At 42.8% G+C, this 22,045-nt stretch overlaps 1 protein-coding gene across 4 annotated transcripts in view; it reads right to left on the reverse strand.

The window, feature by feature from the left end:
- The window catches only part of ltbp1 (latent transforming growth factor beta binding protein 1), a 129,691-nt gene that overhangs the window by 38,328 nt on the left and 69,318 nt on the right, over positions 1–22,045 (reverse strand). For all 4 annotated transcript variants that reach the window (XM_023396654.2, XM_023396653.2, XM_023396652.2 and 1 more), the window contains exons 6-10: positions 16,925–17,131; positions 15,479–15,780; positions 13,883–13,985; positions 8,749–8,808; positions 6,692–6,814 (exon numbers count right to left, since the gene is read on the reverse strand). In XM_023396654.2, the coding sequence (XP_023252422.1) occupies positions 6,692–6,814; positions 8,749–8,808; positions 13,883–13,985; positions 15,479–15,780; positions 16,925–17,131 (795 nt within the window). The remainder of the gene's footprint in view (positions 1–6,691; positions 6,815–8,748; positions 8,809–13,882; positions 13,986–15,478; positions 15,781–16,924; positions 17,132–22,045) is intronic.

The raw sequence follows: 22,045 nt of genomic DNA on the forward strand, positions 1-22,045 counted from the left end.
ACACATACATGTGGGAAAGAGAGGACAGAGAGTGGAGAAATAAAGAGGTCCCCTTCACCAGAGCAACTGTCTCACCTGTACACACCTGAACCTTCTTCTAAAACAACACCAGGGTGCATAAAGAAAAATACATATTTAGTCGTCAGGCAGCACAAACGACTATATGTAAAAACACAAAGACACAACAGAGCACAGACAACATGTGTTCATGCCAGTTCATGCACTACTGAAGTCAAGCGTTGGCTCAGATTCAGGCATGCAGCAGAGTTACATGGAGTAAATCATTTCAATTACTAATTCATATTTAACTACTATTTTTGCAACAAATAATCAGATGTAGCATGAGTGGTGTAGGTGGAGAGAATTAGCAGCATGTGCTCAGCAGACGGCACAGAAAGCTAGTTTGGTTAGCAAGCCAACAGACAACAACTGAATGGGGACATCCACACTGACACTTCACACTACAGTACTAAACACCGACCGCACAGTGGCAGGTGTCCATGGTGCTACAGTCAGTCGTCATACATGAACAGTACAACATAGTGAATATAACACATTAGAAAAGACTTGAGGAACTATTCAACATTACAGGGGAGACACATCACTGAACTGAGACTGTTACACCCTAACTTGAACTGTAAAGGAATATTCAACATTTTAGAAAATACACTTGTTCTCTTTCTTTTCAGAAGTGAGATGAGACAACTGTGTTTGTTAGGAACACGGGGTCAGGTATTGGTTATCCTAGCTTAACATAAAACCTAAAGGCAGGAGCAAACAGTTAGCTTAGTCCAAAGTACAAAGATCAGAAATACTTTTACTGCCACTTTGTGTGTTTATATGCACCCAGACAACAGTATAACAAGAGTCTACCGTCAGAGTAATGGCACTCTGAGGTTATACTTGGCTGAGGTAAATGCTAACATTAGCAAGCTAACATGGTCACAAGGATATTGCTCAGGTTCCATATTCATCATCTTAGTTTAATGCTAATGTGCTAATTAGCAGTGATCAAAACTGAGGCAGCTGATATATTTCAGTCTGGATTTAAAGTGGTGACTGACCAACCACCTGACTGACTGACCATCCACCTGACTGACCAACCACCTGACTGCCTGACCACCTGACTGATCAACCACCTCACTGACCAACCCCCTGACTGACTGACTGACCAACGACCACCTGACTGACCAACTCCCTGACTGACCAGCAACCTCACCGACCAACCACCTGACTGACTAACCCCCTGACTGACCATCCACCTGACTGACTGACCAACCACCACCTGACTGACCACCCACCTGACTGACCATCCACCTGACTGACTGACCAACCACCACCTGACTGACCAACCACCTGACTGACCATCCACCTGACTGACTGACCAACCACCACCTGACTGACCAACCACCTGACTGACCAACCACCTGACTGACCAACAACCTGACTGCCTGACCACCTGACTGATCAACCACCTCACTGACCAACCCCCTGACTGACTGACTGACCAACTCCCTGACTGACCAGCAACCTCACCGACCAACCACCTGACTGACTAACCCCCTGACTGACCATCCACCTGACTGACTGACCAACCACCACCTGACTGACCACCCACCTGACTGACCATCCACCTGACTGACTGACCAACCACCACCTGACTGACCAACCACCTGACTGACCAACAACCTCACTGACCAACCACCTGACTGACTAACCCCCTGACTGACCATCCACCTGACTGACCATCCACCTGACTGACTGACCAACCACCACCTGACTGACCATCCACCTGACTGACTGACCAACCACCACCTGACTGACCAACCACCTGACTGACTGACCAACCACCTGACTGACTGACCAACCACCACCTGACTGACCATCCACCTGACTGACTGACCAACCACCTGACTGACTGACCAACCACCACCTGACTGACCAACCACCTGACTGACCAACAACTTCACTGACCAACCACCTGACTGACTAACCCCCTGACTGACCACCCACCTGACTGACCATCCACCTGACTGACTGACCAACCACCACCTGACTGACCAACCACCTGACTGACCAACAACCTCACTGACCACCCACCTGACTGACTGACCAACCAGTTGACTGACAAACCACCTGACTGACAAACCACTTGACTGACCAACCAACTCACTGACCATGCAGCCAACGGACCAACCACTTAACCAACCACCTGACTGACCAACCAGCTGACTGACTAACCCCCTGACTGACCACCCACCTGACTGACCATCCACCTGACTGACTGACCAACCACCACCTGACTGACCAACCACCTGACTGACGAACAACCTCACTGACCAACCACTTGACTGACTGACAAACCACTTGACTGACCAACCAACTCACTGACCATGCAGCCAACGGACCAACCACCTAACCAACCACCTGACTGACCAACCACCTGACTGACCAACAACTTCACTGACCAACCACCTGACTGACTAACCCCCTGACTGACCACCCACCTGACTGACCACCCACCTGACTGACTGACCAACCAGTTGACTGACAAACCACCTGACTGACAAACCACTTGACTGACCAACCAACTCACTGACCATGCAGCCAACGGACCAACCACCTAACCAACCACCTGACTGACCAACCACCTGACTGACCAATCTGGTTTTAGAAGAAGTTATGTTCTGGAATAACAATGTAAACATCCACCCAGTGCTTCTGTGCAGCACCTCCGACTGTAGAGCAGGTTGTCGGATACAGACCTTGAGGTGTTGTTAGGAGTACTGACCTCTAGACAGAGCCAGACTAGTTATTTACCCTCTTCCATTCCTTATGTTAAGCTAGGCTAATTTCTTCCTGGTCCATACTTTATGCAGAGACAATGGAAAGGAAGCAAGTGAAGCATATTTCCCAAAATGTTGTTCTGTTCCTTCAATACTTCCTGGTTCCTTTGATCATCATTGCAGTGCCTCCATACATGTGTAGAATCCACTGTGATTTAGAATATGTCCACATCATTCCTATAATATCTATATAATGTCTCCATATTGATGTAAAACTTGACGTAGACCTCCAGAGAGGAGTTGTGTCGAGGGAGAGTCTGGGGAAAGGCATAAAGAATCTTCAAGGAGCAAAGTAAATTCCTGAAAAAGTAAAGTCTGAAACCAGAAGACTCTTTTTACCTGATCAGTCAGGTAACCAAAAAAATCACTGTCCAGAAGGAAAAGTGTTTCTGCAGCTTTGTGCCAGTCTGTGGAGTGAGCAGCTACATAGAGCCACTACAGAGAAAAAGCCAGATGACAGCTGACTGGAATTTAGTCAAAGTGCACTTAAAGGACTGCGAGAGGAAAATGTTCCTGTGGTTTAATGAAGAATCAAGCTCTTTGGTCTTAATGCTGTGCACCACATTTGCCAAAGAACAGCACGGTGGTTGTAGCATCATGTTGTGGGAACTATAAGCTTTTCATCGTGAAGGAGTCAGTGTCAGATCATGATTTAGGTGAAGGAAAAACAGACACACAGACGAGTTCTCAAAGATCCCTCAGACTTAAAGCTTGTTGGAGTGCATAACAGCGTCTGAAACCCCACACCCCACACCTTCCAATGGTAGGCATCAGGAGGGAAGCATTCAACAAGTTAGATTATATGTCAGAAAATCTAATCCAGTTCAAGTACACTTGCTGGGTAAAGGGACCACCTTGCTTAGTGAGGGGATATTAATGCTGAGCTGTAACTATTGAAGTCATGCAGCCAGGGAGATGAAGGTTTTCTGCAGGACACCATGGCCTCAGTAAGAGCTGCTTCCTCTGCAAAATCTAAGACTTATCTGATGAACAACCTTTATACTTAAAGGTAGAGACACAAAGAGTGTTCCACTATAAGTCTCCTGATGGTTTATCAGCAAAGTTTCTCATGTGAACAAGTTTGCTAAATTCAAATATCTGAAAGTATGAGCAGGAACGTTGGGAAACTAAAGAGGCTCAGTAACACTCTTCAAGGGTACCTTAGGGTTCAGCCATCTGAGGGAGTACTGAGGGAGGAAACAGTTGCAGGCTGGATCAGCCGGATGTACCACCAAGCAGGATGGCAATAATGTGGGTCAGAGGGGGGAGGCCATGTTGACAAGACTGTGCAGCATTAGTTAATTAAAGCAGGTCCATAGAAAAATGGCGTTTAGGTCCAGGTAGACCAGAAAGTGGCATAGCGCAGTTTATCCATGTCCTGGGTACTTTGTGACATAGGGACCAACCACAATCATAGTCACAATAGCTTTATGAGATGGCAAAAGCTAACTGTCACACTGTTTATTAAAAAAACTCTCTGTGCTGTTGACTACTCTGTTTGGAGCAGTTTATATTAAATAAATAAGAATGGACAGTGCAGCTAACAGGCTGTGACAGCTTCCTCAATTCAGTCTGTCAGAGGTCAGCACTGTGGAGGTGCTTTACTATTGTAAAACAAATTCAAGTGTCAAAGTTCAAGAGGCAAAAGATTTGTGGGGATTTACTTCATCGCATAAATCCACTAGGGCTGGGACGATTATCCGACGTAATCGACGTTGTCGATTTCAAAAATTATTCCACGTGGAATTTTAGTGTCGATGCGTCGTGTAAAACCACACAGGGTAAATGTTCATAGAACAAAACCGGAACTTTCTACTTTGACTACGTGAATTATTTGCGTCTGTGTAATCTATTTGAACAACATGGCGGCGTCTACCAGCAGTACGACGGAGCGTGTGGAGCAACACGCGGCAAAAAAGGCTCGTACACGGTCCTGCAAAGTTTGGGAATACTTTAATCTTGACACCGACAGTGCGGTAGTCTGCAGACTCTGCAAAGTGCATCTGGCATATCACTCTAGCACGACAGTCATGCACGAGCACATAAAGAGGAAACACCCTGGTGCAGTGTGTGTGTGTTGGACGGGGCAAATTGTTATATTAAATGACTAACTGGAAAATAATTGCAATAAAATTACTGTTATGTTAATTAAAAAAAATCGTTAGATTAGTCGAATAATCGAAAAAATAATCGCTAGATTAATCGTTTAAAGAATAATCGTTTGGGACAGCCCTAAAATCTACTGATCATCACAGCTCTCTTATGATAATCAAACTCCTGTCATTTATTTGACCTACAGCAGTGGTTGGCAACTGGCGGCCTGAAGGCCAAAACTGGCTTGTCAGCAACAATACTTGGCTTTTCATAGATTATTTTGATAATCCGATTTTTTTTATCTTATAATATCAAACTCACAGTCTCACAATCTCCCCCCACCTGAAGATGCTTATTATACTTTTATCAAAGATACTCTATAACAAAAATTTACGCATTACAAGCAGCACCGTGGTAAGAAATGGTATACACTTTGTGTCTCTTAAGTGGGCGTGGTCATGATTGCTTCCTCATCTCAAAACATGACAACAATGCAACACTTATACAGTTTGAATTACGCTTGATTTTGCTGCTTGTTTTTTATCTGATGGCTTACATCTGATCAACCCAATACAAGATCATATCAGTCTGATACTCTCTGTTTCCTTCCAAAAATAGTTCAATAATAATAACAATAATATCTATCTATATAATATAAAAAAAAAAAAAAAATACTAGTTTTATTTCATTTATTTAACTCTTAATTCATGGTTGCACATAAAGGTCCCTCTAAACGTCTGTGGCTGGAAAGCAACGTCTGCAGCAGCGAAACCAGAACTGACAGAGAGAAGAGAGATTTGTGTTGTGAGATCTCAGAGTTTGTTGCTGAGACAGAAACAGGTCTTGAATTAAGTTAATTTTCTCCTGTCACAATGTTCTGAAGGTCTGTGACTTGTAAAAAATGTATCCAATATTTATTTGAATGACTATGAAGCAAATGGATGATAATCTGTGATCAGGTTCACTTCTCTCATTGGAGTGAACAGACTCAGACCTTGCTGACCGCTGGCCTACAGACTCCTTCCATGTGATCCTCTGTAGCTCCATTAGGCCACATAACTATACATATATATATGACTATAATGATAGAATATGAGGGATTAAAGATAAAGTAAACCATGGTTTGTTTGTGTTTGCACAGCTGTTGGAAGTAAAAGCTTACAACCATCAGTTTTTCAAATCTCCTGCTGAACTCTTGGAATAATCAGTGGTGGTGATGGACGGACACCCGCCTTTTAGCCATGAGATACATAGACACCCCCCCAACCCCTTCACACCTATCACACTATCACATACACACACACACACACACTCACAGCCATCAACAGGAAGCAGCGATCAACACAGTTGATAAGTCCTGTTTGAGAATGACTGATCTTCCTCTCTCCTCCTCCTCTCCCTCATGTTGGGCTCTGCCCTGCGTCACATGCTCAGGTGGGAAAGTCAACACCATGCTTTTATCCATGCACTGTATTCATACACATATCATCACACACTCTGTTGTTTTAGCAGCATTCCTAGCAGCCCTTGCAGGGAGAAGTGATGACACTTATATTTCCCATATCCTCTGTCATCTTGTGACGGGAAACATCAAAGTCTCTGTTATGGGCAGATCTGCACATCACAGACAGGCATGCAAATGTAATGCATTAACTTGTGTTTCTGCCCAGTGTGACTCTGAGTCTGATTAATAATGAACCAGGATAGGAGTCATGAGATAAAAGAGACTGATTTAAAATGTTAGATCTTACATATGCACGTGGTGAGTGTGGGGTCGGGGACATAGCCAGGTTTACACATGCACCTGTAGCTGCCCACGGTGTTCAGACAGTTTCCATTGGGACAAACTCCCTGCAGCTGGCACTCGTCCAGATCTGTGGACATATGAGAAAACACATTAGTCCAGATGGTTCACAGACATTTACACTGCTGTCTCAACTACTGCACTGACTTTAATGAAGGAAATATGGAGCATGTCTGTCAGTGTGTATTATAATGATACTTTCATGCTGCTATCAGAAGGAATGAGTGAGTTCAGCAGGCAACCATCTAAATCTGCAACAATTAAATGAACATAGAGAGGCAGTTAAGTGAATGTGATAATAATACACCATATATCAAGTGGTTACATCAGATCATTTTTGTTGTTTCAGGTCGACCATTCATATTTCAAACAAATATATGGACATGACACAGGATGAGTGACTATATTAAAGATATTTTCTTATTGTCAATGTAACATTTGAGCTTTAAATAGCTGCTATATTTAATAGCACAATCTTGTAATTAAGAATTAAATTGTTAGTAATTTTATCTTTGTTTGTTTGTTGCAAAGTGTAGCTACATATTTGTGCCATTTTATATTTTTATTTTGTTATTTTATATTTCATATTTGGTGCTAGGTTACCAAGGTAACAATACAACTATATAAAGTCCATTACAGGAGGACCAAGTCAGAGCCGGGCTTGTATCCCCCAGGTGAGTGTGTGAAATATTAATATATTAATGTATCTAATCTGAGAGAGAAAGTGATTATATTGACTTACAGAGTGATTATCTATGTGAATTTTTTTATTGGTTGTGTCTTTATATAAATATAATAAAAAACTACAGTGACCATCTGTTTGAGCAAAATTGTGACCCTTTTTTTTTCGAAAAGCAACTATAGACTATAGACCCCCCCCCCCCCCCGCAGGTCACAGTTTTTTAGCCTCTTTAAGCCTCTGGTTTTGGCTTCTGGTTTGCAACGTTAATGTTCCGGTTCACTCTCATCAACCGTTTGAGGCACAGCAGTGCTTGGTGCAAACCGCTGACATCGGCATGCTAACAAAAAGACAGGATGCTAATGCTTGCTAATTAGCACAAAATCAAAGTAGAGCTGAAGCTGAGGGGACTGGATGTCACTGTAGTCCAAACATCTCAAAAACCTCATAGCACTAGAGGAAAACTCAGGAGGTCACCAAAGCCATTCAGATTCATCGTCATGACAACACATCCTGTAGTTATCAAGACATTTCAATTAAAGCCAGAAGTGTCCTCATGATGGAAAGAAAGATTCACTGGAATATAAATATGATGTCAATCCATCCAATAGCTGTAAAGATGGTGGAATAGCCGACAGACCATCATCCATACAGTCACACAGTCAGCTGCTGCAGAGCCGCTGTATTTTCAGTTCCAGCTTCTCACAGTTTTTTCGACTGGACTGTGAAATGTGTCAGGTTTTAGCGAGTCAGATTCCTCCAGTGAGAACACACTTGGCTGATGTAACAGACTGTGACTCATGTCTCTGTCCCACTGTGGCTTCCAGTTTATAGGTGAAAGGGAGCACAAACTTTTCAGCCAGTATGGTTTAATAGGCTGTTAACAGCCGACTTGGTTGGTCTTTTATTAGTGTGTTTCTCTGTCTTCTCCTGTTACCGAAACCCAGAGACTTTTACTGCCACACAGGCTTTAGTCAGATCACAGCACAGGACAGGAAACCTGGTCCACCAGAGGACAGGATGTGTCAGACAGGACGTCACCTCACCTGAACAGGTATCACTCAATCTACAGTGACTCTTTTTACCAAACAACCTACTTTAAAACTCTTTGCACCCAATTGCAGCTATTTCAGTCAGAAAATGCAGTCCTCGACCTCATAATCATCACTCAGTCTCTACACAGACTAGGGATCACCAGAGTCAGTGGGGTTCATCATCTGGGGATCATGAGTGTCTGTGTCAAGTTTCACTGCAGTCCACCCGATACTTGTGAAGATATTGACTAACAGCCCAAATGCTAGCGTGGCTAATAGCAGAGCTCTTACCTTGGCAGTGAGAGCTGTTGACTCTCCTGTAGCCCTGAGGACAGTCTATCAGTGGGATGGCTGAAGACAAAAGAAAGAGAGAGACATGTGAGTCATTTAATTTAAACATTCAACCACTGATCAAACAATAACATATATATATATATATATACATATACACACAACAGCAGCATAAGGGTCAGTTTTGATCCTGGGTTATCCAGTCAGTGGGCTCCCTCTAAACACCTGCTGGGAATTTTCTCAACTGCTCTTCACATCGGTGAAGCTGATGGTGTTTTTGTCCACGAAGCAGTTCAAAATTTTACAATCATCCTCTGAGTTCAGTGAGAAACAGTGGTTCACCGTGCAGTTTTCATGATACATTTACAGTCTGTTCTGCCCAGACAATGTTAGAGGCTCTACAATATTCATCTCTGTGCTCCATCATATTTTTAAATGTCTCCTTAACCAATCTGGCTCACCGACCTGTTGTCACTAGAGCTCCAGAGAGAAGCCTGAGAGAGGAGATGAAAAACTACACTGAGATGGTTTTTGGTTCTTAAAACCACAAATATATCTTCTTATGGATCAACACTTCAAATAAAACACTGGAGAAGAGGAAAATATAGAGCTTTAAATCACTTATTCTGTACGAGTCCAATTATTATTTCATTTATTTAACTTTGTATTATATCATTCATAATTTCTTTGTTTCAGCATTATTTTATATTTCTAGGTTCTAATTTATTGCACGTCATGGGCGTCACGTAGCGCAGTGGGTTACGCAGGCGCCCCATATACAGAGGCTACACTGCAGCTGGCCCCCGGTTCGACTCCCGCATCGGACTGCCCTTTCCTGCGTGTCATTCCCCCTCTCTCCCCATTTCCTGTCTATCTACTGTCCTGTCCATTAAAGGCACAAAAGCCCAAAAAAATAACTTGGCTGGTTTTACAGCACTGAAGGCCCAGAGTGTCACAGAAAGCCTAACAGGAGAAGCTAATGGATGAGCTAATAGGTAAAGGAAAAGGAAAAGCAGCTGGAAAAACGAAATGGAAATTTAAGAGGGAATCCAGGTGTGTATTCCTGTATATATTTATATATATATAGGAATATATAAAATATTTTCCAAATTCTGTTATTTATTCATGAATTAATAAATCTATTTATAAATGGTTTATTTGATGAGTGTTTTCTGCTGTTTTTGTAAATCCATTTTTAAATCTGAAGTATTTATTGATGGATTAATTGTTCATAAATTCTTATTTTAAAGCCTATTCAAATATGAAATAAAAGAAATGCTTTATTACTTTTCCTGTGACATCCCTGCTCCTCCAAAATAAAGCGATTTTTCACTAGTTATCTTGTCCAACACTTGTCCAGTAGCCTCTGTTATTATAAATAATGTCTGAGCAAAGAGAAGACCATGTTTCAGTATGAATTAGTGTGAGTGTAAATCTGCAGGGTCGTGTCGGGGGCAGGTCTCAACCTGCTGTTATGTAAAACAAACAGACATGAAAATGTGGACACAGGAATGAACCACAGACTGAGGCTGCGGAAGTCTCAGCTGCAGGCTGGAGACTGGGGGACAAAAGCACCAGTAGGGATGTGGCACCCAGGCACCAGTGGGGAGGTGGCACCCAGGCACCAGTGGGGAGGTGGCACCCAGGCACCAGTGGGGAGGTGGCACCCAGGCACCAGTGGGGAGGTGGCACCCAGGCACCAGTGGGGAGGTGGTACCCAGGCACCTGAAAGCTGATTGATATTTGGCTCAACAGGAAACAAGGCTTTGTTTGTCTAAAGGATAAAAGCAGTTTATTTACCAGCTCCCAGCGGCTCCATGGCACAGAGGTTCACATGGGAAACTCTGTGCCATGGAGCTGTGCACGTTGTGAAACTTTAGGGAACTGATGCACTGTAAAGAAGAAAACACTCCTGCTGATCCTGTGGAGAACGGAGAGAACAGACTCCCACTGAAACATCTTTCTCATGGTGTTTATGAGACTGAAAGCCACCATCACTGATCACTGATAATCACTCCATGACCAAACATGTCAACTTGTTCAGAATGAATAAATGAGCATCATCTCTGAAGTGACAGACTTCTCTTCAAAACCCATCAGGAATTAAAGGAGCACTCATTAGAGTCTGTTTCCAGGAGTTGGGTTTCTACTGCTCATCAAGTTGTATGAACCTTTTCGTCTGCAAGGTCTGATAAACATCCTCAAGTGATGTCACTTGAGTCAGTGTCAGTCAGAGCTAACAATAGAACAGACTCAGTTTCTTCACAATCTTGTCCTGATGATGATGATGATGATGATGATGATGATGATGATGATGATGAGCAAAAAGATGAAGTATCTCCTTATTAGTGAAACCTAAGGATGCTCCAGAGCTGGAGCTAATTTAAAAAGCTGTCACTGCAATAAGAACAGAACTGAACCAGAACTGAAGACATGTTCCAGATCTGGGGCCAGTTTCACAAAGACAGACTTTGACTGTGGCTTAGATATAACAAATAGCCAGACTTCAGAGAGGTCTTGTGGTGATAGCTAAACAATGAAGCCATCAACCTTAAAGTTGCTTGAATTTTTTGAAACTACATTATGTAATAAGCAAGTGTCTCTCCTGAGACACCTTAAATGCACCAGGATGAGCGAAGTTTTGAAAAACATAATCCAACGACACCAAGCCGCTCAGTTTAGTAACAACACCTCGGCTGGGTCATTGTGACCTGGTTCGGCTCAGGAAGGGAGCGGAGGAGTCTGAGCAAAAATAGAAATTAAAAATATAATTGTTAAAGGTCTGAGACCAGATGGCCCAGCGACAGTCCCACAGCTGCATCCCCCACATGTCGGTATATAAGCGCAGTACTTTGTCTATGGGTGACTTTTAATGTAGGATGTCTGGTTGATCTGAAGGGCCCATTGCGGCTCCTATACTATGCTGGACTGAACTGTTACCAGGACACATCAGAGTGTGTTTGTCTACATGCCTTGTTGCAGATAAACTTGCATTGAGTTAAACTCTCAGAATCTAAATGAGTCCTTGTCTATGGTTGATTTTAACTCACCTATTAAGAGGGTTTTCCGTGGAACCTCAAACACTTAGATTGGGGACCAGATTTAGTTTCAATTAAGAGAAGTGCAGCTGTAAAACCTGAAGATTGCTGAGGTCTAAAAAAAAACACCATTACAGCAACTATGATGTCATAATGTTTCTGATGCTAGTGGATGTTTGTTTACCCCTGTAAGGCCCACTGTTGCAATATTACATTTAACCATCTAAAAATTCTCTGAATGGTTTTTTTTCTAAAGTCCTCACAGTGCTATTGGATGGAATACGTGTTTATAGGTCCGGTCATCAGACCATGAACTCACACTACCTGTGAATTTTTCTCCGAGCTCAAATCCTTGTTTCACTGGACTGGATTTGTCAAGATTCAAGTAAGTAAATTAGCCGAAATATTTTTATTTGTGTTTATTACAAGGTCCAGAACATGTAGATGTTAAAAGTTATTGTGGAAAACATTCATCAAATTTGATTTTGAGCTTGTTGTGTCTATGTTGCAATTTTACAACACTGGGCCTTTGTGCTAGTTACAATGGCCCGTGCACCAACACATGACATGGAGAAACTGAACTTCTCACTTGTTCACATATGTAAAAAAAAATACCATTAGAAATATAATATATTCATTGATTCACTGTAACTAAGTTCTATATGTGTTTTCTCTGTTATTCTTTTCTAGTTTAGACCAGAATTGAATAAATTAATTAATAGTTTTTGGTATTTGAAACTCTTATCTGTAGCAGCATTTAAAACTCCATCTGCATCTAATCAGTTTTTTTTTTTTAGCTTTGTGAGTTTGCCCAATAGCTGCTTGTTGCATGTGGAGACTGGAAACAGCTTCTGAATGTTCTGGGATGGGTTGGGGGATGTTTGTTGCTTTGCTCATGCCCACATTACAGACCATTCTCACCTGTGCCTGAACAATGCAACAGGCATGTGTTCTGGGGGATGGATGCATGCGTCCCTCTCAGTATGATAATAGAGGCAGAATAGGCCAGACAGCGGTGGAAGTGTTCCGAGTGAAGATTCAAGATCTAATCGTAATCCTTTCCACCGTCACACAATACTGTCTATCATATGTATGTCATTTTATTTTTTGCCTTTCAGAATGCCACAGCACAGAGAGATCATCAATACACTGTGACTCTACACTCTGTTGACTATGACAAAATTTAGTTTTGTAAATGGAACAAGTAGATTTGTAATTTAAATTTGATCCTACATTTTTTATTAAAAAACGACTTCATTAAGATATGACTGCTGTGTTATTATTATTCACAATGTAAACTATTATGGGGCTAAATAGGCAGTCAACCCTGCAAATGAAGCCTGAGTTGTTCTGTATATATGTTCAGACAATGTGAGGACAAATACAGAAATTCTGCCCCCAGTGCGGCCCAACGATGCAATATTACGTTTTCCTAAAAACTTACTAAAAGGTAAAGAATTCTGAAACACTTAATTCCTGCACCAGAGGCCTCCTACAACAACATCTGGAAGGTTCAAACATTTTGTGCTCATTTTTTTCTCTGTCTGGGTTTTACAGGGTTAGGCAGCAACACACACGTAAACACAGACACAAAACAACAGGCTTGTGTTTTTAATTATATTATTGTCAGATAATTAACTGATGATACTTCATTTTTAAAAGAGAACACAACCAATGCATTCTATAATATATTTGGAGTCATCATGGGGGCCTACTTTCCTCACAATGCAACCTGACCACTGACAGTTTGAAAGGGGATTTAAGTGGGTAGCTAATGTAGTCTGGAGCAGAGTGGGGGGTCTGGACAGATCAGTTCTGTCTGGCTCCACACCCACCAGATTATTTTACTATTCAAACCTATGTCTTCACAACAACAGGCACTGACTCAGGTGACATCACTTGAGGACGTTTATCAGACTTTCTGTCGCTCCCTCTAGAGACACTAAAGGCTTTACGCCACTTGTTTTCACATAGACAGTCGTACTCCCCCTGATTTGCCCATCAGGCAAAACTACAGATGGACCCAGGGCTGTGATGAGGACATGAAAGACAGAAGAGGTTTCTAGAAGACAAAAACAAAGACAAAAGGTACTTACATGGTTTCTTTGGACACTTCTGGCACTTGTGGAAACCCCAGGACGTCCCGATGGTCCCACAGCACTGCTCCTGCTTGGTGAGACCTGGCAGAGCCTTCCCACACTGTTGGGGTTGTTGGGGGAGGGGGTGAATTATTACTTTTATTTTAAGGTAAAATGATGTTTTGTCTGCTCTCTGCTTGCTCTGTATACTCGCGTGTGAATCAGATGGACACATGCAGAACACATAAAATATTCATAAAGCTCTACTGTTACAGCTTCTGAACCACCTCACACCCTTTCTATCATTTCGATCCAGTAACTTAACTTACTTAATTACTTAACCCTCAATACAACCAATACAACCTTGTTTTTACTGATTGGATGTTGGTCTTAATTATTTTATTGTATTAATGGTTTTAATTCATACTTATAATTTTTTGTGTCTGTTTTAATTTGTCTAATATTTTATCTTTACAATATTCACATACTTTTTGTGGTGGCAACTTTCTTGATAATTCATGCTTTGTGCAGCACATTGTGTTTTCACCTGGAATAAAATGTGCTGTACAAAGGTTTATACATAATAAAGTGTAGATTTAGTTTTGCTTTGCTTTGATATCCCTCGTGTTCGCACTAATGTCGGCTGAACTGGTTTCAGGTTCTATGCACCATCTAAATGGAATGCACTGCAAACTGCCCTCAAACTAGAGTCTTACATTTCACATGGAGATTTTAAATCTCTATTATATGCTGTATTTTATGACTACTGTAAATGTTTTTGTTAATCCTTTGCTTCTTAGTTTCTTGTATTGTGGAGTTCTGTTGTCTTTGTTGATTGTCTCTTGGGCCTGTTTCTTGTTCTCAGGTCTCTCTTGAAAAAGAGATTTTAATGACACTGTCTGATTAAACAACTGATGCCGGCGCTGACAGAAAAAGGGTGCAGAGTAAAGGACCTGAGGAGTGTCTGAAAGTGTTTTTCATTCTACTGATGAGCTCACTACACAGTGAGTCCTTTACATTGAACTCCCTGACAGTGAGGAGGGAGGAGTGAATGACTTTGGACACAACCAATGTTTACCATGTTCACTGGCTTAGTTTAGCATCTTAGCATGCTAACATTTGCCAATCAACACATAGGCTACACAATGTACAGCTATGGATGAGGCTGATGGGATGTTGAAATTTGTGCTGAAGCAATAAACTAGAAAACTGCAGTGATGATGTTATAATGAGTCTCTTATTCTGAAAAGTGTCACTGTCTAGAGTTCTGGTTGATTTCACACACAGATCTTTACTCAGGTGTAAGTGAGTGTCTTGGTTGTGTTGATGTTCACTGCAGCAGAGGAGGTGGAGTCTCACAGTACATCATATAAAGTACTTCCCTTATTCTCTCCCTCAAGGAAACTGTTTCTTCATCACGTTAAAAAAGAAAAATTGTTGCTTATTGAACTTTACTGAGACACTTCAGGACTTGACTGTTTTATATTAGTTGCTATGATGCTGGCAGTCATGTGACCAGCCTCAACCTAGTTTTCATTTCATTGTGCAGAATTCAGACTCAGCCTATATTTCATTTACTCATGTTGATGAACAGCAGGTCTTTCAGAGAGGTACCTGACTGCCTGTGGTCTCCTGGAAGCAGCGGCCCAGCGTGTTCTTGGAGGTGACGGGCTGGTACTGAGGAACCTGGTAGCCGTGCTGACCGGGGTAGACTATGTTGTAGCCGTGGTGCTGGATCTTCTGGCTGCTCTCGGTGTGGTGGTAGGTGTAGCTGGTGGACGAGGAAGAGCCAGACTGGGGACCTTTCAGCTGGTGACCGTTGTTGTGGTAGTTGTCCAGCTGAGACACCTGGTGGACCTGGACCGAGGCCTCTGGAGGATGTTTGATGTGGATGTTGACGATGCTGGGGCTGAACACTGGAGACACACAGGACAACAACAGCGACACCACTATCAAAGTGTATTAGGAAGAGTCAAGAAGAATCTCTCAGGACAGTGACAGTGACGACTTCTGTTATGATGCTGTAATCAAACTGGTCTGGAACTAACTTGGACTTTCTGTCCTGTAGCTGTTGGCTCAGTGACAGAATGACTGCTTGGTGCTATGTTGTTAATAAAGTTAAAACAAAAAAGAGCCTGAAACCACATGGGTCAAATACCCTGAGCAGTGACTCCCTGGTTCTTTCCCCGATTTTCCTGTCTGTCCTCACTGTGTCTATCAAATAAAGGAAACAGAAACTTTTTTTTTAAAAAGGCAGTGATGAACCAAGAGGAGAAATTTGACTAAATCTGGCAACCTTTTATAAATCACTTCAATCACATTAACTTAAGTTTTTTTCCATGCTTATGCAGGGATATGTCTGTTATAATTGGTACTGATTAAGTTCAAATGTTGTTAGTTCCAAATGAGGATTGTTACACACAGCTGGAGACCATGTGGTGTTTTTCATCAGTTCTGAAATACAGAAAAAAAAAGTCAGCGACTGCTTTGTTGTGACATCACAAAGTTCCAAAAGTCCTGACGGCTGGTTTTAAGGCTCAGTTTCTGAATACAGGCCGTGTGCATTTCTCTGTGGACTGAGGCTTTGATACTTTCACAGTATTAATATAGAAGCTAGACCTGCTTTATTATCAAAGTACACATGGACATGAAATGAAAGAGTGAAATGCTCTGATGGTTTATATAATGAAAAGGGACATGTGACCTGTAACTTTTAAATGATCCTTTAAGATGTAATGACGAAGTTTCTGTTCAGTTACTGGACAGTGAACAGTTCTATTGTAGGAAACAGGGTTTATGTTACCAGTGTTTATACCTGTTGTAGCCCATTTACCACTAATTACCTCCACTTTACATGAGTCCTGACCACCCTCCAGAGCTGAGCTGTGATCTTCACAGTCGTGCTTGCGGCCTTTATAATGCGTGACTTGAAGTAAATGGGCTGAAACGTGCCTCCAATAAGGAGGAGGAAAGTTTTACTGCTTTACTGTTTCCAGCCTCATTTTCTATCCAGGCCACCGAACCTTTTACAGAACCACTGGTATCAAGCTTTTTACTCACCAGTTCCCTGGCCATTGCTGTAGGTCAGTGGCAGTGTGTGTGTGGAGTGGACCTGGGTCTGGCTGTAGCTGCCCACCGTCTGCTGGTGCTGCTGGTGTCCGTTGTGAACCGGTATCTGGCAGAACTTCCCGGTGAAGTTGGGAGGACACTGACACTTGTCCCTGGCGCTGCACTTGCCTCCATTCATACATGGGAGGTGACACACCACTGAGGAGAGAGCAAGGAGGCAGTCATGCTGATGTAAAAGTGTGTGTGTGTGTGTGTGTGCTCACGTGTGTGTATACATATAAAGCTAAGGAGATCCAGAACATGTTTTATACAATAATTAAAAAATAGTTTTAATAACTCCATGTATGAGGATGCAGCACTAAAGATCGGTTCAGTTCCTCTTTCCTCCTCCTCAGAAACTCAGAGCCTCTGAAACTATATTTCATGAAACAGAAAACCAGCTTTGATGGAGCGACTGTCGACAGAACGCCTGATATCTACACATGGCCAATGTTTTGTCTGGTAAATGTGTTGGCACACATCCATGGTGTAAGTGTGGTAATCCAGTCTGTACGTTCCAAGGTTTTAATGGATGACACAGAGGCTGAGAACCACCCAACGTGAAGAGGGTGGTGTGCCAGGTGTTAACCCTCACATAAATCATGTTGCTCCCACACACCACAGCACACCACAGCCCACCACAGCACAACAGGTGTCAGACAAACACACAAACACACACACCCACACGCACACTCTTTCAACCAGACAGTGTGAACCCAGCAGAGACGGTATGAAGCTGATGTAAGAAGAGTGAGGAGAGGGCCACAGTGAGTTCACTGTTCTGTGGCCAAAAGGCCTACACTCTCACTGATGATGTAAACATGTACACCCCCACCCCTCACCATCGAGTCATCATCATGGGGCTTCCCGCAAATCATACATTGCACCAGCGGCATGAATTATTCCTCAGAAATTGTTGAGCAACATGTGTTATGTGTCAAGCCTTTATTTTTTACACTCAGCTGAGAAAACAGGACATCCACTCTCAAAGTAAGTTTGTCTGTCTGTAAATAAATATGGACGTATTCTCTGTGACGTCACCTAAAGGTTTCTGAAGAGTAGTTTTCAAGCTCAGAGTGAGCTGCTCCACCTTCGCCATCTTGGCAGTGTCGGACTCTGCCCCTAACTCCCAGCAAATCCAGGATCCTGGAGCAGAGACTTCGGTACATATTTGTTGTGGCAAACATTTTTACAAAGCATCAACCTCTGAAACATGAAACCAACACTGAAGGACCAAAACCTGCAGTTCCTCTAACGGCCACTAGAGTCTGGCTCCAACAGTGAGTCAGTCCCCATAGACTCCCATGTTAAAATGTCCAACTATACAGCAGGAATAAACATGTTTGCAGCCTGGCACAAAAACAGTTTTGGTCTCTAGAGCTAATTTCCTCCTTCATGACACCTGTTTATATAACTCACCTGTTTACATTTTTTAAAGGCTTAAAGTTATCTACAATTGAGGGCGTGGCCTCTTTGAGTGACAGGTGGACGAGTGTATGCTTGCCACAAACTGGCATCACCAAAGTTTCAGCTCCTCACAAGCCCCTCCTCTTTGTCCATTTTTGGATTAGCTGGGAGTTAGGGGCGGAGTCAGACACTAGCAAGATGGCAACAGTGGAGTAGCGCAGTCTGAGCTTCAAAACCGCTCTTCAGAAACCTGTGGGTGACATCGCAGAGGCTACGTCCATCTTTATTTACAGTCTGTGACCAGGTCCAGTGGATAAGTTTACACCTTTTTATTCACAGTGTACTCTCAGGGCTGCCACCTCTGTGTGTTTAATGTCCTGATTACAGCCTCACAATCCTCCACTCTGAGAAACTCAACTGAAAGAAAATTCAGATTGTGATTGACACAAGACGACACATATACTGTACACAGGAGTTATTGCATATAAAATGAAAGGCACAGTGAGGAGAAAGCCAAGCTACATAAAGTGCTACACCTGTCTTTTCCCTCAAGTCCTCCTACCTTCCCCTCCACGTTCGACTCACCTCCCAAACTGCCCCCAAATTTCTATTTGATTTAATCCAACTGTAAAGGATTTGAAACCGTCTGGACTGCAACTGACACAAACGAGCTGGCAGCTGCAGGCGTCTTCAATAAAGGAAGCAAGACCTGAGGCCAGAAAGCTCTCAGCAATTGGCAAGCTGCTGCGCTCACCTGGGAGAAAATATGCCAGAAGAGCTGGAAAAACACCACTTAAATCCTCTCTCCAGAGGCTGCAGCCGGCCAAATGGGATACACACACAACGGCCTGAATCAGGCCAGTTTAAAAATTCATTACTCAAATGAATTGAGTAATTCCATGAATATTTTCTGTTATCACCAAACTATCAGCAACTGGCTGAGTAGTTTTCACCTCACGTTTGTTTGTTTCTACAGAGTTTGCCAGACGAATCACATCGCGACTGAAAAATATGTTGAGAAAAAAATAAGCAAAACAGGAAGTAGAAGAGGAGTAATGTATGCACATGATCCAGGATGAAGATCCAGAATTACTCCTTTAATACAACATTTAAATGTGTTTAAATGTGTTGCAGTAACAGCAGCTGGTTGTGGATTTTGCAGAACAGGTAACAGTTGCACATTTGCAGTAAAATAGCTGTGGTTGCAGTAACAGTTGCACTAGTTGCACCCTGGAATGATATTCTATAGAAGGAATGTTTGCACAAATAATTTACCAAGTGTAGTATTTACAGTAAAAGCTCTTATTTCTTCATACACAATGTTTCTCTAATGTTGATAATGTCATCAAACACCCTTTTGATCATACGTTGTGAATGCCACCCGACCCTCCTGGTCTCAGTTGTTGCTTGGACATGGTTGATGTGTGGCTGCCAAATTTAAACAAATGCTCCCTGTGTCAACAAATATAAAAAACACTGTGTTCCCATGTGTTAGCATAAAGCCAGGCGAAGAGGCTATAGCCATGTTAGCAGGTCTGTGAGGCTATACAATGCTGCTTTGAGCTAAATGCTAACATGTTCACAAAAATGAAGCATGACACAGGACAGTAGCAAATACCAGACTTGCTGTACCATAGCAAAACTAACTACACTTTTCAGACAACTGCAGTGGATTTAAAAAGTTCTATATATATCCATATGTTGTACTAAAGCACAGAAGAAGAAGAAGCACATTTCTAAACGTAGCATTATTTACTATAACTGTAGAAAGAGTGAGAGAAGAGAAAGGATATAAAAGATGCAGCCAGTATCATTCAGGATACAGATGGATGAAGACCTGGGCTGGTGAAAAGACATGAGGCATCTATCTAACACATGACCAGGTTACATGTGGTGGAAAAGAAAGTTTACTCCACTGTGATACAATGATTCTTTTGAATAAGTAATAAATGCTCCACAATAAAAGAAATAAAATCAAATAATGACAGCTCTTCAAGTTGATATTTTCCTTCTCTTTGTAAACTCTGATCTTGTGGATATCTCTTTTAACATGTCATCATGGACTGTGGGCGAGTTTCAACACATCCACCCCTTCCTTCCACTGATTCATAAAACAACACTCTGCCCTCATCGCCTCTCTCATCAGGTGTGATAAGTGTGATAAACAAGACGAGTGCGATTTATTCTGTCTTGGCTCTTTGAGCTTGGTCTGGACTGTAAATAAACTTTCATCCTCCCAGCTCCCTGGCTCAGGTCTGCAGTCTATCACAGGGAAGAAGGAAAGAGTGAGGGCAGAGGAGGAGCGAGGCGAGTCTGGACAGGCTCAGGAGTCTGACACTCTGTCTCTACACCGTCAGTCAGATCCAGGTGCAATGAGAAGAATCTACAATTGTCTCTGAGAATTACAGTGTCAACAGCTGATTGAAAAAGAACAAACATCTGTTACACTGCTGTATTCTCTGACTGATACAACCTGTAGATTTATATTGCTCCTGTCCGTGGTGGTCCCGACTGTAGTCCTGACTGACGTAGTCCTGACTGACTCGATCCTGACTGCAGTTGTCCTGACTATATCCTGACTGCGCTAGTCCTGGTCCTAACTGCGGTGGTCCTGATTGTAGTCCTGACTGCAGTGGTCCTGACTGTAGTGGTCCTGGTCCTGACTGCGGTGGTCCTGACTGTAGTGGTCCTGACTGCAGTGGTCTTTGCTGCAGTGGTCTTGACTGTAGTGGTCTTGACTGTAGTGGTCTTGACGGTAGTGGTCTTGACTGCAGTGGTCCTGATTGCAGTGGTCCTGATTGTAGTCCTGACTGCAGTGGTCCTGACTGTAGTGGTCCTGGTCCTGACTGCGGTGGTCCTGACTGTAGTGGTCCTGACTGCAGTGGTCTTTGCTGCAGTGGTCTTGACTGTAGTGGTCTTCACTGCAATGGTCCTGACTGCAGTGGTCTTGACTGCAATGGTCTTGACTGCAATGGTCCTGACTGCATTGGTCTAGATTGTAATGGTCCTGACTGCAGTGGTCTTGACTGTAGTGGTCTTGACTGCAGTGGTCTTGACTGTAGTGGTCTTGACTGTAGTGATCTTGACGGTAGTGGTCTTGACTGCAGTGGTCCTGATTGCAGTGGTCTTGACTGCAGTGGTCTTGACTGTAGTGATCTTGACTGTAGTAGTCTTGACTGCAGTGGTCCTGACTGTAGTGGTCTTGACTGCAATGGTCTTGACTGCAATGGTCCTGACTGCAGTGGTCTTGACTACAGTGGTCCTGACTGCAATGGTCTTGACTGTAATGGTCTAGACTGTAATGGTCCTGACTGTAGTGGTCTTGACTGTAGTGGTCTTGACTGTAGTGGTCTTGACTGCAGTGGTCTTGACTGTAGTGGTCTTGACTGTAGTGATCCTGACTGTAGTGGTCTTGACTGCAGTGGTCCTGACTGTAGTGGTCTTGACTGTAGTGGTGTAGCGTACATACGTGGCCTGGCATCAGTCAAAAGCCATTAAGGAAGTTCATTATAAGGACATGCAGAGTTACGGACCCCTAACTGACACTTTGCGACTCTTTCCACCATCAAACTATCAGATTGATAGGGAACAGAGACCAAAGACCCCTCCTTCACAAACAGACCATGCTGTTAGCATGGCCGAACGACACAGAACCAGACCAAAGAT

This window comes from Seriola lalandi, unplaced genomic scaffold (genome assembly GCF_002814215.2).
Source record: "Seriola lalandi dorsalis isolate HSWRI2012SDOR001 ecotype SW California unplaced genomic scaffold, Sedor1 jcf7180002054980, whole genome shotgun sequence".
NCBI lineage: Eukaryota > Metazoa > Chordata > Actinopteri > Carangiformes > Carangidae > Seriola > Seriola lalandi.